Genomic DNA, 16697 nt, shown 5'->3' with positions numbered 1-16697 from the left:
GACTCGAACTCACTAACCCGATATAATATAATATAGCTGAATAACACAAAAAGAAATAGGAATGAAAAAAATGGAGTTATAACTCTCGAAACGATCGGCCGGTTCGTTACAATTAATTTATCTATTATTACGTGAAATCATAATCACAAATTCAACATTATTTATTTGAATATTCTATTCTAAATTTATTAGCCTTGTCTTTGTCGTCAGTAGTCCTTCTTGACAACAATCACGTGGTCAAGAAAATTTGAAGTACCAAACTTGTTTAAAATATTAGTCGGAATTTGTACCCGTACCCTATATTTGTGTCACCTTTTAATCTGTACCCTATTTTTAAAAATTATTGATTTGATAGCCAATTGATAAAAAATCCGTTATAATATGACACACTACAAGAAAAAGGATTATTAGGGACCAGTATTTAGCGATAAGTTTTTTATATGGTCCCTAAAAGTGTACTTATAGGGATAGAATTTTTTTTGGGTCTCTAATACCCAATTTTTTTTCTAAATACACTAGCAAACTTATTCTGGTCTATATAAAATTTAATATCTGGTCTCTAATACTCGGCTTCAGTGGGATAAGAGCGGGAATCTGAAAGTAAAGTAAAAAAATCCTCCAAAAATATATTTTCACTGTGAAATCCCGCTAGAAATTCACTTTCATCCTAAAATCTCCCCCAAAAAATCACTTACACGCTACAATCCCAGCAACTTCAATTCTCTTCAAAGTTCACAAAGGTTGCAAAATTCATCGGTCAGACCTCAGAAGCTTGCAAGATTCATCACTCCGAACTTTGGCGTCAAAATTTCGATCTCTCTCCAAGGGACTTTACACAAACTCTACTATTGGATTATCTGCCTAATCAATAAGTTTAATTTCTTTCTCTTTTATCTGTTTCGTTTCCTGTTTTCTTCTTCTTGCGTTTTTTTTTATTGAACCAGAAATCGTAAATCGGGTTCTGTAATTTTCTGCTTCTTTAGTTGTTTTCTGCAATTGGGTTGTTTAGAGTACTGATAGTTATTGTGTGAGTGATAAAAGTGAGAGTATTGGTTTAAAGATGGGGCTCGTAGGTCAAGGAGGAGAAATTTGAGTTTTTCTTGTAGTGTTTCGTCTCTGCGATAGTTTTCTCCTTTGCGATTTGCATTATACAATTCTTCCGGGGACCTGCTTGAAGGGTCATGAGTTTGGCTCCCAGTAGGGTCGCTACTAGCAGCAAAAAATCTTGTTATCCCCTAACTCCATCGCTATGGGCTTATTCAATAAATAAAACCTGCAATTTAAAGAAAAATATGGAGACTTTAGTTGGAATTCAAATGATTTGAGATAAAATCTAGCAAAAATGGACTGAATAACATTGCAGAATTTAATGATAAAAAAATTTATATGTACACGCACTATGGAAAAGGGATGATAAGGCGATCTACTACTTCAGAAAAAGAGATGAATGGTGGTACTAGAAAAAAGAAAAGGAGAACCTGTGGTTTTGGTGGAAAGATTGATCGATAACTGCATCAAGAAAGATCCTTCACATTGCCCTGGTATGGATGAGATTGTCCAATTTCTTTCAACAATTATGACAGCCACATACTCTTGGGAAATGACATTTAGCATTTCAGTATCACTGCGTAGATTTCCCTAGATCAACTGAATGTAAGGTTTTCTTTTGTTTTTTGTTTTTCCTCCTCCCACGTCTCTCAACGAGTACGATTTGCCATGTTATTACTTTATTTATGGATTTTGAAGAGTTATTGCACCATTTACCCTACATAAATATCAGTTTAACATTTCAATCAAGCCACCTTGTTTTCTCTTGTTATGTTCTTTCTTGCTCTGTGTAATGCATGTAGTCCTCCTCTATGTTCTATAGATATTGCAGGGGATAAATAGGTCCTGGTCCAGTAAGGCAGTTCTTTTTGCTTTAAACTAACAAACTAGCGCGACTTCATACATAATAAAGGTTTTGCTAACTGATAAACCCCTCAAACAAAATAGCAAAAAGGACTAAACTTGCCTTAAAACATGGATGTAAGAAGCAACTTGCTGGCTTTCCTTGCAGTGGCAATGTATCACTGGCTCTGTCTTTTGTTTTTGCATCTCATATTGTTGGTAGCTATACAACTCGTGAACACAATAGAGTAACCTGGTTGTCAAGCCATCGTGTGTTGTGTTGAAGCCGTGGATTCAGTAAAACATCCATCAAGTATAAAGAAATGATAACTACTTAAAGTAATATACCTGTTTGTACGTTCCACTGATGCCACAACAATGGACTAGTCTAGCCGTATGAAAACCATTTATTAATACGATCATCTTTGGGTTCTAAAATTCATAGATGATTAACCATAAGGTATATGAAGACTTTTTGCACATGATGATGGCATATGTACGGGGTCAACCTGTGGAAAAAGTGGAAACACTGACAATAGCTTTCAAATCCAATGAGTAAATAAATATCTAGGAACACAATGAAGGCAAGGCCGGCTGCCTAGTTGTTTTATTTTTTAAACTTTATTTTATCTTATGTAAAGACCAAAAGGCTAGTGGTATTATTTTATTCATATTATTATTATTATTATTATTATTATTAGTAGAAAGCGAGCACCCATGGAAATTTAGGTACCGTAATTAATACATATTCGAGCCTCTTGTAATAATGGATCTATGGGTGGTATATTAAGTTATGATCATTTTGGACTGAGACGGTCTTAAATGGCATGGGATGGATAGTGAGGATACAAATAGCGGATCCTAATTTGGTTGTGACGAAGCATAGTAGTTGTTTTTTTTACATTAAGTTGTGATAAGTTACAGTCTGCTATCTTTGTTGCTTTAGTTAAACAGTACCATTTGGCATATAATGATTTCAATTATCAGTTATCTATTCCTGGATTTATTGCAGAGGATGCCTTTAATAAGCAGCTGCATCTTAGTTTCTTACAAGACTTTACAAAGCAGAAAACATGCACTAGACCCGCTCATCAAGCTAGGTCAACAACTGATGATGCAATACAAAATTTTCTTAGACGATATTGCAAATAGACCACGAATCACCATTTTGAAACTTCCCTTATATGCTAGTAATTGTTTAATACTCGTTAAGTGTGGAAGGCTGCAATGGTTGTTAGATGAAAAGATCGTTGAACTAGAAAATTACTCCAGTTTATAAGTGGTCTACATCAGTGTGGTAGCATCAGTTTTTCAATGACATATGATGTTTGAATTTACACAGAAGACCATTTTAAGTTTTCACTTAACTTACAGAGCCCATAAGAGCATGAACCTCAACTTACTCAGTTGCCACTGCATCACTCTGAACCAATAGAATACTATGGAAACTTTTCTGCTTATTCTTTTCTTAAGTTTAAAGCACCTGAAGTAACAAGTATGCACCAATCTATTAAAATAAAAATCACATATCTTTGGCCTTCTAGTTGTACGAACTGACTTATCCTTGCTGCAATGCAAGCTTTCTATGCATCTAACCTTTAAGATAGAAACTCAGTAATTTAGCTATGAAGTATCTTATGTGTTTTACTTTCTCATTTTCTTAAGCAATTGTGTGTTATATGTTATGCATATCAACTTGTAGTTTATCTCATTCTTGTGAAATCGTAGGAAGTTTAGTCATAAAGATGAGTGTAACAAGTTTGATAACAAGTAATGTGCATCTTAGTACTCTTTTTTAAAGTAATGTGCATCTTAATACTTTTGTTATCTTAATTATTTAAACTTTTTTTTTATTTACTTCCAAGGTTATGGCACCAAGTAAGTAATGGATGCAACTTGTTGATAATCGACTTGATGAACCCTATTTAATTGGGGTGCAAAAGTTTTTGGATTATGCCTTTAGAAGAACAGGAGAATTGTATGAAATACGTTGTCGGTGTGTCAAATATTGTAACACAACATTAGGAACACGTGAGACAGTTGAGATACATTTAAAGGTATATGGAATAATTCGAAATTATACCTTTTGGTATCATCATGGTGAAGTTTTGGGTGAGCCACAGTCGGAATGCGAAGTTGAAGATGATAATGAAGTAGAAGATTATGAGGATGAGGATAAAATACATGAAATGCTGTGGGATTTGTATCCTAATCATGATGGAGGTACTGCAGACGTTAATTATAATGATTTACTTGGAGAGGAACCGAATGTTGAAGCCAAAAAGTTTTACAACCTATTGAAAGATTTCGAAAAGCCACTATACCAAAATTCGAAAATTTCAAAGCTTTCCACTTTGATTAAACTGCTTCACATAAAAAGTATGGGTCGTTGGAGCAATGAGTCATTTACAATGTTATTAAAAATGCTGAAGGATGAGTTGTTGCCTGATGGAGCGAATGTGCCAAATTCATATTATGAGTCAAAGAAGGTGATTCGGGACCTTGGGTTATCCTACTAAAAAATTGATGCTTGTATAAATGATTGCATGTTATATTGGAAGGAAAATAACTTACTTGATTCCTGTAAAGTCTGTGGTGCATCCAGATGGAAAACAGATAAACATAGCGGGGAAGCAAAGAATAAGAATGGTAAAAAAATAGCATCAAAGACGTTACACTATTTTTCATTGAAGCCTAGGCTTCAAAGGTTGTTTATGTCTACAAAGACATCTTTTCTAATGACATGGCATCATAATGAAAGAGTTGATGATAGAACAATGAGGCACCCAGCTGATTCAATGGCATGGAAATTATTTGATGAACTTCATCCCTCATTTGCGGCTGAGCCTCGTAATGTTCGACTTGGACTTGCTAGTGATAGATTCCAGCCATTTAGAAATTCAAAAACCTCATATAGTATTTGGCCTGTGGTACTTATTCCTTATAATTTACCACCTTGGTTATGTATGAAACAGCAAAATTTCATTATGTCCATGCTTATTCCTGTTCCCGATAGTCCAGGTGATACAATTGACATATATCTTCAACCCTTGATAGAGGAATTAAATGAGTTATGGGAAATTGGTAGTGAGACATTTGATGCATTAACTCGACAGAATTTTAAGTTACATGCTTCTTTGTTATGGACCATCAATGACTTTTCAGCATATGGAAATTTATCTGGATGGAGTACAAAAGGCAAATTAGCATGTCCATATTGCAACATTGACACTTCCTCAATCAGATTGAAGAATAGTAAGAAGCAATGTTTTATGTGTCATCGGCGTTACCTTCCTCTTAATCACAAATGGAGGAATGATAAGGAGTCATTTGATGGCACAAAAGATAAAAGGCTCCCACCAAAAATGCGTTATGGTATTGAGATACTTAATCAAGTGGAAGATCTTAAAGGGTTCCAATTGACAAAGGATCCAAAGAAAAGGATCAAGATATCACATGATGTTCGAAAAGATAATTGGAATAAGAGGAGTATCTTTTTTGAACTTCCATACGGGAAATCTCTCTTGTTGCGACATAATTTGGATGTTATGCATATCGAAAAAAATATTTGTGATAATATTTTGGGGATGATAATGAATGCCAAAGGAAAGACCAAGGATACCATTAAAACTCGACTAGATTTGCAAGAAATGAACATTAGACCGGAATTGCACCCTATTAAAAATGGAGAAAAATATGAAGTTCCAACTGCATGTTATACATTATCTCCCCAAGAAAAGCACAACATATGCCTTTTCTTAAAGAATTTAAAGGTTCCAGATGGATTTTCATCTAATATTTCTCAATGTGTTTACTTGAAAGAGCACAGGATTTCTGGCTTAAAGAGTCATGATTGTCATGTTCTTCTACAACATTTACTCCCTCTTGCACTACGTGGTATGTTGTCTAAAACAGTGTGTGAACCCCTTATCGAGTTGTCTTTATTTTTTAATGTGCTGGGAGCAAAGGTATTAAGGACTAATGACTTGGATCAGATTGAAGCTCAAATTCCTATAACTCTTTGCAAGTTAGAAAAGGTCTTCTCTCCTTCATTTTTTGATGTCATGGTGCACTTGCCTACTCACTTAGCTAATGAAATTAAGCTTGCTGGACCTGTTCAGTATCGGTGGATGTATCCTATAGAACGATGGTTATATTTTTTGAAATCTCTCATTGGTAATAGGGCTTGTCCAGAATGTTCCATTGCAGAGGGTTACCTTGCAAATGAATGTATGACCTTATGTTCATTGTATCTGCATAGAATCGACACAAAGTTTAATCGGCCAGAACGAAATTATGATGGTGGTTTAAAAAATTCCGATGGAGGTTTATCTTTATTTTGTAAATCTGGAAAAACTTTAGGAGCTCCAAAACATCATGATCTTGAAGCAGATGAATTAGAGCAAGCACATATATACATACTGAAGAATTGTTATGAAGTTCTACCATTTCTAGAGTATGAAATTTTTTCTTCATATCATATTTTGTTTTCCTTGTTTCCTGTAGGATTATTTCTCCTTTATGTATGACATTTGTGGTTCGATTAAAATTTGTAGAGAGTTTGCACAAATTCATATAGATTCTACTCAACACTTGTCTGATACAGAATGGAACAGACAATTTATCGAATGTTTAAAGATAGAGTGAGTAATATATACATATCAAATTTGAAAATCAAATATTATATTGCTCATTCTAAAGTAATCAACTTTATCTCGTTGATAGGTTGCACAATTGTATAAAGGAGATGATAGTCTGCTCATGGAAGATCTCCTTGCACTTTCACGTGGTCCTACCCAATATGTATTACATTATAATGGCTACATTGTTAATGGATTTAGATTTCATGTAGAAGATTATGATAAATATTTAAGGACTCAAAATTGTGGTGTGGTTGTTGTCGGTGAGACTGGTGAACATAGTGAGAATATTGATTACTATGGAGTTTTAACTGATGTTCTTGAATTGCAATTCACCAGAAGAAGAGTGATTTTATTTTAATGTAATTGGTTTGATGCGTATGATAAAAAGAAAGGAATTAAAATAGATGAATATGGCATTGTCAGTGTTAATTGGGGACGGTTTTTGAAAACAAATAAGCCTTTTATATTAGCGGACCAGGCATATCAAGTATTTTATGCTAATGATAATTCCAATAAGGGTTGGCGTGTAGCAAGAAAGACGCAACCTCGTGATTCCTATTAGATCTTGCAACAAATGGATGGTGATGTTGTAGATTTAAAAAATCCTACACAAAATAAACGAAAAAGAACAACTGAGGTGAAGTATCTCTTTATGCCATTACCATATTCATATTGGTATGCATTTTGATTACATGATCTTTTTGTTAGTACATTATTGTTATAATGTCTTAATTTGTTTTTTTGTAGGTTTGATATGAAACCTTCAAAGAATGAAAATGAGATGGCATCCACTGTGAAAACCACTACCAAATATGCATTTGTTGCACCAGGTGCTATAGGGAAGGGACGAGGGAGAGGGCTTAAATCTATATACTCTTTAGGGGTATCTGGACCAGATATTCTATCCTCTCAGTCTACTGATCAAGTTATGCAGTACAACCAAATTGTTGAAACGAGTATGGTTTCTCAAATTTATTTTGTTATCAATTTGTACACTTAAATTTTAGTGCTAAACTTTTTACTAACATGATTTTCTTTTACCAGGTGCAGTAGTGAAGGGACAAGGGCGAGGGCTTAGATCTATGTGTTCTTTAGGGGTATCTGGACTGGGACCAACGAATAAAAATTCATTGGTTCTTGAGAAAGGGCATGTGCAAACTGATATTCCATCTTTTTCATCTACTGATGATGTTATGCAATACATCCAACAAAAGTCAATGAGTAGGGTTTCTAAAAGCTATTATCTTTTAGAATAAAATTTGTAATTATTTAGATTTGATTTTCTTTACTAATGTGATTTCCTGCACCAGGTGCTCTAGGGAAGGGACGAGGGCAAGAACTTAGATCTATATGCTCCCTTGAAGAGTATGAAAATGAGGAGCGATCCTTCCATCAGAATGCTCATTATGCCAGTCAAAGTATGTCAAGACCTTCTAAGAGCACCATGTTTGCTGCTCAAGGATTGCGAACAATGAATAAAAACCCTTTGGTTCATGACAAAGAGAATGTGAAAACTAATATTCTGTTTTCTCCTTCTGATGATCAAGTTATGCAATCCACCCAAAAAGTGAAAACAAGTATGTGTTTTTTTCGATTGAGACATTTAGTATAGTTGTGAATGTAGATTGTTTAGTTGATGATAATGACTGCTTGGTGTATGTCTTTTTCTGTATTCTGTTGTTTGCGTCATGCTTTTACATCACTCTGGACTGGCCAAAATTTGTCGTACATGACTGTTAGGATGCCAAATGATCCACATTCCTATGAATGATATAATATATGTTGACCAATGGTTTCTCAGTTCATTTTAGGAGTTACTTCCTATTGGCATGTTGAGGATCAGAACCAGAATAGTGAAAAATGGTCTCGTTCACTTCTCATCTATCTATGTGGACAACACCAAAGATATGTCAAAATTGTTCATTGATAGATGGTTTTTATAGTTCTTGTACTTGGTAATTATATTGCTTTGCTAAGGTGTTGAGCACATGATATCTTGTGGTTGTCCTAGTTATTAAGATAGTTATAGGCTATGCATCAGGTTAAAGGTTGTAGGATCTATTTGGTACACTCACTGACCTTTTTCCATAACAATGCTTTCCTATTTCAAGTGTTGGTCTTGAAAATGTTCTGTAGTAAAATAATGAAAACAGCTTGCGGCGTAATATGCTGTAACTTCTCAATTCTATTCTTTTTTTAACTGAATTTACTTTAATATCAAACTTTTAGTAATATGATTTCTTACATCAGGTACTCTAGGGAAAGGACGAAGGCGAGAGCTTAGATCTATGTGCTCCTTTGAAGAGTCTGAAAATGAGGAACGATCCTTTCATCATAATGCTCATTATGCAAGTCAAAGCATGTCAAGACCTTCTAAGAGTACAAGATTAGACACAACCATGTTTTCCGCTCAAGGAGTGCAAACAAAGAATAAAAACTCTTTGGTTCATGACAAAGAGAATATGCAAACTGATATTCCATTTTCTCCTTCTATTGATCAAGTTATGCAGTCCACCCAAACAGTTGAAACAAGTACGGTTTCTCAAATCTATTTGATCACATGTTTATCATGTTATAATATTTTCTGATATTTATAATTAAGCAAATGTAGGTTCATGTACTGCTAAAAAGGTAAAAAAAAAAAAGGTTCGAGGAAGTAACAAGTGCAAAGAAGTTGCATCACTTAAAGTTGGAGAGAAGCTAAAAGTAACATTTTACAATAATCGAACAGTTGGAAAGAATAGCAATCTATTTTCGAGGCACTTGGGAAAAATAGTTCGTGACCGTAATATATGTCCGCTGGGAGTATCATCATGGGATCGTATTAAGGAGAAAAAGTTAAATCATATGTGGGCAGCTGTTACGATAACTGGATGGATTATTCTAATTTATTCTTTTATTCCTCTTTTCTTATCATTCTTGGTACTTAATTATTGAGTTCTTATCACGTTTTTCACTAAAATATAATAAAATTGTGAGTTTTATGTTTTAAATTCACAAAAATAAAATAAAGCTAATTTATTTTTAAAAAATAATTTGGCCGGATCATTTCAAGACTGATTGTAGAACTATATTTTCTTCTATCACATGGAGTTTCTGTGATGATATTGGATATCAACCTATATTATCCTCATGATATATTGCAGGATAAATTTGAGAGTGATGACATGGATATTCATCGCAATCATATTTTAGGATGGATGAAAGAGTTATAGAACAAATGGAGAAGACAATTGCATACAAAGTATGTGAAGGGTAAGCCAATACATGAGGCTCTTAAGAATGTGCCCAAGAGGGCAGATAAGAAACAATGGGAGTGGTCGGTAAAGGAATATTTTTCTACTGAAAGTTTTCAGGTTTGACATAATACCTAGTTGTGTAATTTTATTTTATACTATTATCTTTTGACTAATAATTTATTTATAGCATTTGAATTTAATATTGTTACTCAAATATAGGCGAGAAGTAACAGGAATGCAGCAAATAGAACTAAGTTGAAGATGCTTCATCATATTGGTAGCAAGCCAATTAGAGAGATTATTTATCAAAAGGTGTTATCATCAAATCTATTTTTTCTTAATATTGGCGAGACGTTATTTGACATATTTACTTTTATGTAAAGGGCGGGAAAGATGGCAAACCACCGGATTTGGCAACTATTTTCTTCGAGACTCGCAAGAAGAATAACACACTTGTTGATTCTGAAACAATCGAAAAACATGTGCGTTTGGTTAATTGAACAAGTTCTTTACTTTTAGTTATTATAGGATCTAACAAAAATCTCTCTATATACTTTGTAGGCTCAAATCAAGGAATTGGTGCAGTGCGAACCGTCACTTCCTAGCATAGAGATTGTAGAAAAATGCTTTGGACCTCAAAGTCGTAGTCATGTATTTGGCTTCGGGGGTGGATTAAAGGCGAAAGATTTGAAAGGTGGAACTTCCTCAAAAGCTAAATTATTGGCTAAGCTACGTTCAAATCAAAATGAAAATCAGTCTTTGAAGGATCGTTTGTCTAACTTTGAAAATGAGATGAAAGAACTGAAGCAATTATTTTTAGCGCAACAGCCTCCAGTTTAGGAAAATGACTATTCGGATCCTTGATGATACCAAGTGAGTAACAACTTACCCTAAACATCAATTTATTTTGTTTATTTAAGTGTATGTTATTATATATCATTTGCGAAATTTATATCTTCCATTGATTACGAGTTTGCTGGTTGTGCATAGGGAAACAATTTGCAATAATAATTATAATTATATGCAACAATATTTAGTTAAACATTGAGAAATTCAGGTAGATTGAAAATATTAAACAACGCTGAATTTTCAGTCTACAATTTGCTAAACATTGGTTGAAGGAGAGATTTCCCCATTCAACTCTTAAAAACAACTCAAAGAAGGAAAAGGAAGTAGGTTGAAACTACTACTAACAATCAACTGTACAGTTAACAAGGATCAATATCCATCGGTCTCTATCTCGTATATTATCGCTGCCAGAATCTGTTAAGATGGTAAGCCTTCTAGCGGTCTTCACAAACTGACTGCAATAGCAAAAAGCTCGCGAAAGGACAATGTCAATAACTGCCCATGTGAACATTATTAAAACGAACATAAAGGAATATGTGGCTTAGAACTTCACCTGAATGGTTCGTCTCCAACACTGATAGGTTAGTTTTTCTACAGGATAGTTCTCCATACTTGTTAGGAGCTTTTACATTTGGCATCTGTTTGTTACTGTATAGCTCTTCATTGATTTAGGATATGAATTTGGTCAACATCGTAGTGATGTATTTATACTGTACATTAGACAGCCATTAAGTGCATTAAACAACGTAATTCATGTTCTGAAATTACTAGAAATACTAAATTTGTTTCGAAAAGGCTCCCTTCCTATTAGGAAATTGATGTCATAAATATTAAATATCATTCTAGCAATTGAAATACTCAGCTCATTGGCAGTGCAGTGCCACCTAAATTAAACAACTATCTTATTGAATGTCATTGAGCTTCTTAACAGTCGGAACATAATCTTATACAGTAACATCTTCCTAACCGTTTTGAAATGCAAAAGTATTTTCATCCTGCATCTTTTCAGTAATTTCTAAGCATGTTTCTTTTATTTACATAGTTTTCATACAAGAAACTGGTCAAAGATGCCATCAAAAGAAAAAGTAGGATAAATTCTGGAAGGAGGTTAAAAAAGAAAAACAGGACATTAAGCATCGCAAAGTTCACACAGAAAAATTGAGATTTTACTTTCATACTTGATCAGATAACATGTATCAACATTCACCAAAGGGTAAATCATTTTCTAGCCTTTTGACTTGATGGCTGAGAAAGGGTAAATCATTTTCTCTAAGGTGCTTCACTAGCTATATAATGATGTATTAATTTGTCCGCCGCCAGATATTTACTGGGAGATCTTAATTGGCAGATTAAGTGCTTCTAGCCGTTAAAACTATTTACCACCAAATTCTCACTATTGCTTTGATTAGTCCAACCAAGTCTCTAGAATGCATACACCAGTCACCAAACGTACAAAGTTCTTGCTGATGGAAGTTTGCTAGGGATGATGAAAGAGAATCAACACTCTACTCCTTTTTCCCCTTTAATAATACTTGTTTACAAGCATACAGAAAGATGCGTATAACAACTGCAGGTTTTGTTCCATCCACAGTGTTATAATTTTTCTAAATGATTTTTTTTCTTCTACAGGTTTTGGATATTGAAGTTTACAAGAAGATTTTTGACGACATACAGATTGACCATCTTTTTTATGGGAATGTCAAGAAAATTTTACATTACAATCGAGGAATATTAGTGATATGTAGTTTTTTTACTAAGGGTTTATGAACACAATATTATGACTAGCTTACATAATTGATGTAATGTGCAAGTAACTCATGTTAATCATTTTTGATAATTATTATATGAAAACAATATCAGTTTTATATTAATTACCAGATTTTCTAGTTGCAAGTTGAATGTGATTTAGGGACTTGACTTGTTTCTTTAGGGACTAGATTATTAGTCCTTAAATCATTTTTAGAAGTAGAAAATTTGGTTGTTAAATCTGTAGCTTTGTAGTGCTGGCATGTTCGACTTAAGGACCAGTCGCGAAAGATGTAACGTCCAGTTTTTAAATGGTCGCGAAACGTTTTAACGACCAGATTTAAGCTATTCGCAAAAACATTTTAAGGACCAGGAATTTAGTCCCTAAAATATGCAAATAGGCACTAAAAACATGGTCCTTAAAAAACATTTAAGGGCCAGTTTTAAACTGGTCGTGAAACAGTTTTAACGACCAACTCTCTATCTCGTCCTTGATGACCTTTAGCGGCGGAAGCTATAAGGGCCAGATTGGCTGGTCGCTATTGAACATTAGGGACCAATTCCTTACTTTTAGGGACTCGTTTTCCCTTCGCTATTAAGTATTTTTCTCGTAGTGACAATTACACCCCTGATATTATTAGCATTAACATGCTACTTTGGAGATGACCTCATTCGCATTAGCATACTGTAAAACAAGTCCTGATAAACATAGCAGCATGGTAACGTTTGGACTTTGGAGATGACGTTGTTTTACAGTACCAGGTGTTATTCATTAGCATGCGAGATGGTGTAAAACTTCAGCCAATTACAGTAGCAGCTGAAGTTGTTTTACATTGAAACTAAAACTTAATGCTAATGCATGCGGGAGAGATATTAACTTATCTATTATTACGTGAAATCATAATCACAAATTCAACATTATTTATTTGAATATTCTATTCTAAATTTATTAGCCCTGTCTTTGTCCTCAGTAGTCCTTCTTGACAACAATCACGTGGTCAAGAAAATTTGAAGTACCAAACTTGTTTAAAATATTAGCCGGAATTTGCACTCGTACCCTATATTTGTGTCACCTTTTAACCTGTACCTTATTTTTAAAATTAATTAATTTGATAGCCAATTGATAAAAAATTCGTAATAATATGACAATTACACCCCTGATATTATTAGCATTAGCATGCTACTTTGGAGATGACCTCATTCTCATTAGCATACTGTAAAACAAGCCCCGATAAACATAGCAGCATGCTAACGTTTGGACTTTGGAGATGACGTTATTTTACAGTACCATGTGTTATTTATTAGCATGCGGGATGGTGTAAAACTTCAGCCAATTACAGTAGCAGCTGAAGTTGTTTTACATTGAAGCTAAAAGTTCATGCTAATGCATGCTGAAGTTATTTATCCTGCAGTCAACAATTTTGTCATGAGTTTTATTCAAAATTTCAGTCTAAACATGCTGAAGTTACTTAGTTCATTTGCTAAAATTTCAGACTAAACATGCTGAAGATATTTAGTTTATTTGCTAAAACTTTAGTTTAAACATGCTGAAGTTATTTAGTTCATTTGTGAAAACTTCAGACTAAACATCCTTAAGTTTTTGTCTTGCAATATGTAATTTTCTAATGAGTTTTTGCTAATGCATGCTGAAATTATTTAGTTCATTTGCTAAAACTTCAGACTAAACATGCTTAAGTTATTTAGTTTATTTGCTAAAACTTCATACTAAACATGCTTAAGTTATTTAGTTCATTTGTTAAAATTTCAGACTAAACATGCTTAAGTTATTTAGTTCATTTGCTAAAACTTGAGACTAAACATGCTGAAGTTATTTAGTTCATTTGCGAAAATTTCAGACTAAACATGCATAAGTTTTTATCTTAAAACTTCAGACTAAACATGCTTAAGTTATTTAGTTCATTTGCTAAAATTTCAGACTAAACATGCTGAAGTTATTTAGTTCATTTGCGAAAACTTCAGACTAAACATGCTTAAGTTTTTGTCTTGCAATATGTAATTTTCTAATGAGTTTTTGCTAATGCATGCTGAAGTTATTTAGTTCATTTGCTAAAACTTCAGACTAAACATGTTTAAGTTATTTAGTTCATTTGCTAAAACTTCAGACTTATCATGCTAAAATTCCAGACTAAACATGCTTAAGTTATTTAGTTCATTTGCTAAAACTTCATGCCAAAACATGCTGAAGTGTTGTCCTGCAGTCTGCAGTTTTGTCAATAGTCCTGAAGGGCAAAATCGTCTTTTTAAAATGCTTTTAACAAAAAAATGGGTACGGATACAAACGGAAAAATAAAACGGGTATAAGTTAAAAGAAAACGACCAAATAGGACGCCCCGTGCAATTTTTACGTAAGAAAGGAAAGTATCATTTTCGCATTATATAATAATGTAATAAATTCTACCAAAAGACATGCTCTTATACCAAAATTTTGTTATCCATTAACGCTATCAAATAAAGTCCGTCCTTATGTAATAAATTCTACCAAAAGACATGCTCTTATACCAAAATTTTGTTATCCATTAACGCTATCAAATAAAGTCCGTCCTTTGTGAATTTTCCGGGTTTGCATCAATTAATAGTTACTACTCCCCCGCCCCAATATTCATGATAGTATTTGATGGATTAGATTCCTCTCCATTTTCATGTCTCTCCATTTCTCTAAGTTTCTATTTGGATGAGAGTCACATGTCATAGTTAAAAATTGAAGGTTGAGATTTAATTACCAAAGCAAGGTCTTAACCATGATTAGAATAATAAATATTTACTTTATTTGTTCTCCAAATTTTCTGTAATCCCATGATTCTAGCTAAAAACCTTACCAAATTCATTTTTTTAAATCTCTCTTTTCCTACTTTATTACGAGCTCGTCTTCTCTTTTTTTTGTTTGTTTATTTTGACAATTTTTTCTTTTAGTATAGGTACGAGTTCTTTATTTTTGTCTAGTTCTTCTTACATTCCCATCAAAGATGAGAAAAATAGGCATCTAATGCTTAGTGAGAACAATAAAACAAAATTGAATTAACGTATAATATTAAAATTAAAAAAATAAAAAGATATTTGTATAATTTAAGTTTAAAAAATATGTAGGATGTTAAAACTCTAGCGAGCCACTCATTGATTTGTTAGTTGTTAAAAGAAAAAAAAAAAGTAGTACGGAACAAATTAAAGAAAAAGAGAATATACAACAAAGAATCAAGAAAAGATTAACTCAAAATATAAAGACTATGAATTTGAGACAAAGAAAAAAAATTGTTCAAAAAAAAAAAAGATGAGCTCGTAATAAAGTAGGAAAAGAGAGATTTAAAAAAAAAAAAAGAATTAGGTAATGTTTTTAGCTAGAATCATGTGATTACAGAAAATTTGGAGAACAAATAAAGTAAATATTTATTATTCTAATCATCATAGTTAAGACCTTGCTTTGGTAATTAAATCTCAACCTTCAATTTCTAACTATGACATGTGGCTCGCATCCAAATAGGAACTTGGAGAAATGGAGAGACATGGAAATAAAGAGGAGTCTCATCCGTATTTGATTGTGTATGGATTTTAAGAAAGAGATAAAATTTTAAAATTTATTATCTAAAATAAATCATAATACTTTTGTGGGTATAAATCATTATTCCAAAAATTTATAATTGAAAAAAAAAGGATTACTTCTTTTTCAATAGTTCAATTGTATCTTGTTCTTGAGATGCCATTGGATATCCTCCTTCGGTGAAACTCGCCCCTAAACTCAAGAGAACTTCCATGATTCGCCTCCCATTAGAAGTCCAATTTTATCCCCTTTTACATTTACATATTACGTAATTTCAAAGTTGAAAATAGTAACCTTAAGAACTTCAGACATCATTTTAAGATCAGTTAATAATGCAAGCCCAGAATTTGTCTTACCAAATTTATTTGGAGAACTACAAAGCATGCATAGTTCTCCAAGGAATCAGCAATTGTGTCCAAATAAGTCCATATTTGTATTTCCAGACATATTAGCATTTTTATCTCGTCTGTCAGAGTTGGCGTTACAATTAAGGATGTTGTTCCACAATTCTCTTAGAGAAGATCGTTCATTCAGTAGCGTAGCCACGCTATCTCAGCCGTGGTTAAGGGGCTTTTGCATCTATACCCGGTATTGGGGTCACAATTATTGAATCTATACCCACTTTGCAAAAAAGTTTGCAAGCGTACCCACTTTACGATCAACTTCAGACTTATCCGGCCTGAAGTTAAAAAAAATTAGTTTGAAGTGAAAAAATTACACTTCAAATGCACTTAAGGCCAAATAGGTCTGAAGTGCAACCAATGATTTCATGCACTT

General features: G+C 33.3%; 1 protein-coding gene across 2 annotated transcripts; it reads left to right on the top strand.

Moving 5' to 3' along the window:
- The first annotated feature begins 573 nt into the window (after positions 1-573).
- Positions 574-12492, top strand: LOC107786997 (uncharacterized). 2 transcript variants are annotated; one of them, XM_075235184.1, is made up of 12 exons: positions 574-6346; positions 6447-6533; positions 6616-6693; positions 7281-7489; positions 7578-7754; positions 7844-8110; positions 8784-9065; positions 9680-9889; positions 9992-10084; positions 10156-10254; positions 10334-10645; positions 12251-12492. In XM_075235184.1, the coding sequence occupies exons 1-8, from the start codon at positions 4437-4439 to the stop codon at positions 9682-9684; spliced, it is 3015 nt and encodes a 1004-aa protein (XP_075091285.1). In that variant the 5' UTR covers positions 574-4436; the 3' UTR covers positions 9685-9889; positions 9992-10084; positions 10156-10254; positions 10334-10645; positions 12251-12492. The 2 variants fall into 2 exon arrangements, with proteins under 2 accessions (XP_075091285.1, XP_016463999.1); XM_016608513.2 differs by lacking the exons at positions 6447-6533; positions 6616-6693.
- Positions 12493-16697: the final 4205 nt, after the last annotated feature.

The sequence above is a fragment of the Nicotiana tabacum genome, chromosome 17, assembly GCF_000715075.1.
Source record: "Nicotiana tabacum cultivar K326 chromosome 17, ASM71507v2, whole genome shotgun sequence".
NCBI classification, from domain to species: Eukaryota; Viridiplantae; Streptophyta; class Magnoliopsida; order Solanales; family Solanaceae; genus Nicotiana; species Nicotiana tabacum.
The sequence above is the reverse complement of the archived record's forward strand: the minus strand, read 5'-3'. Positions and strand labels throughout refer to the sequence as shown.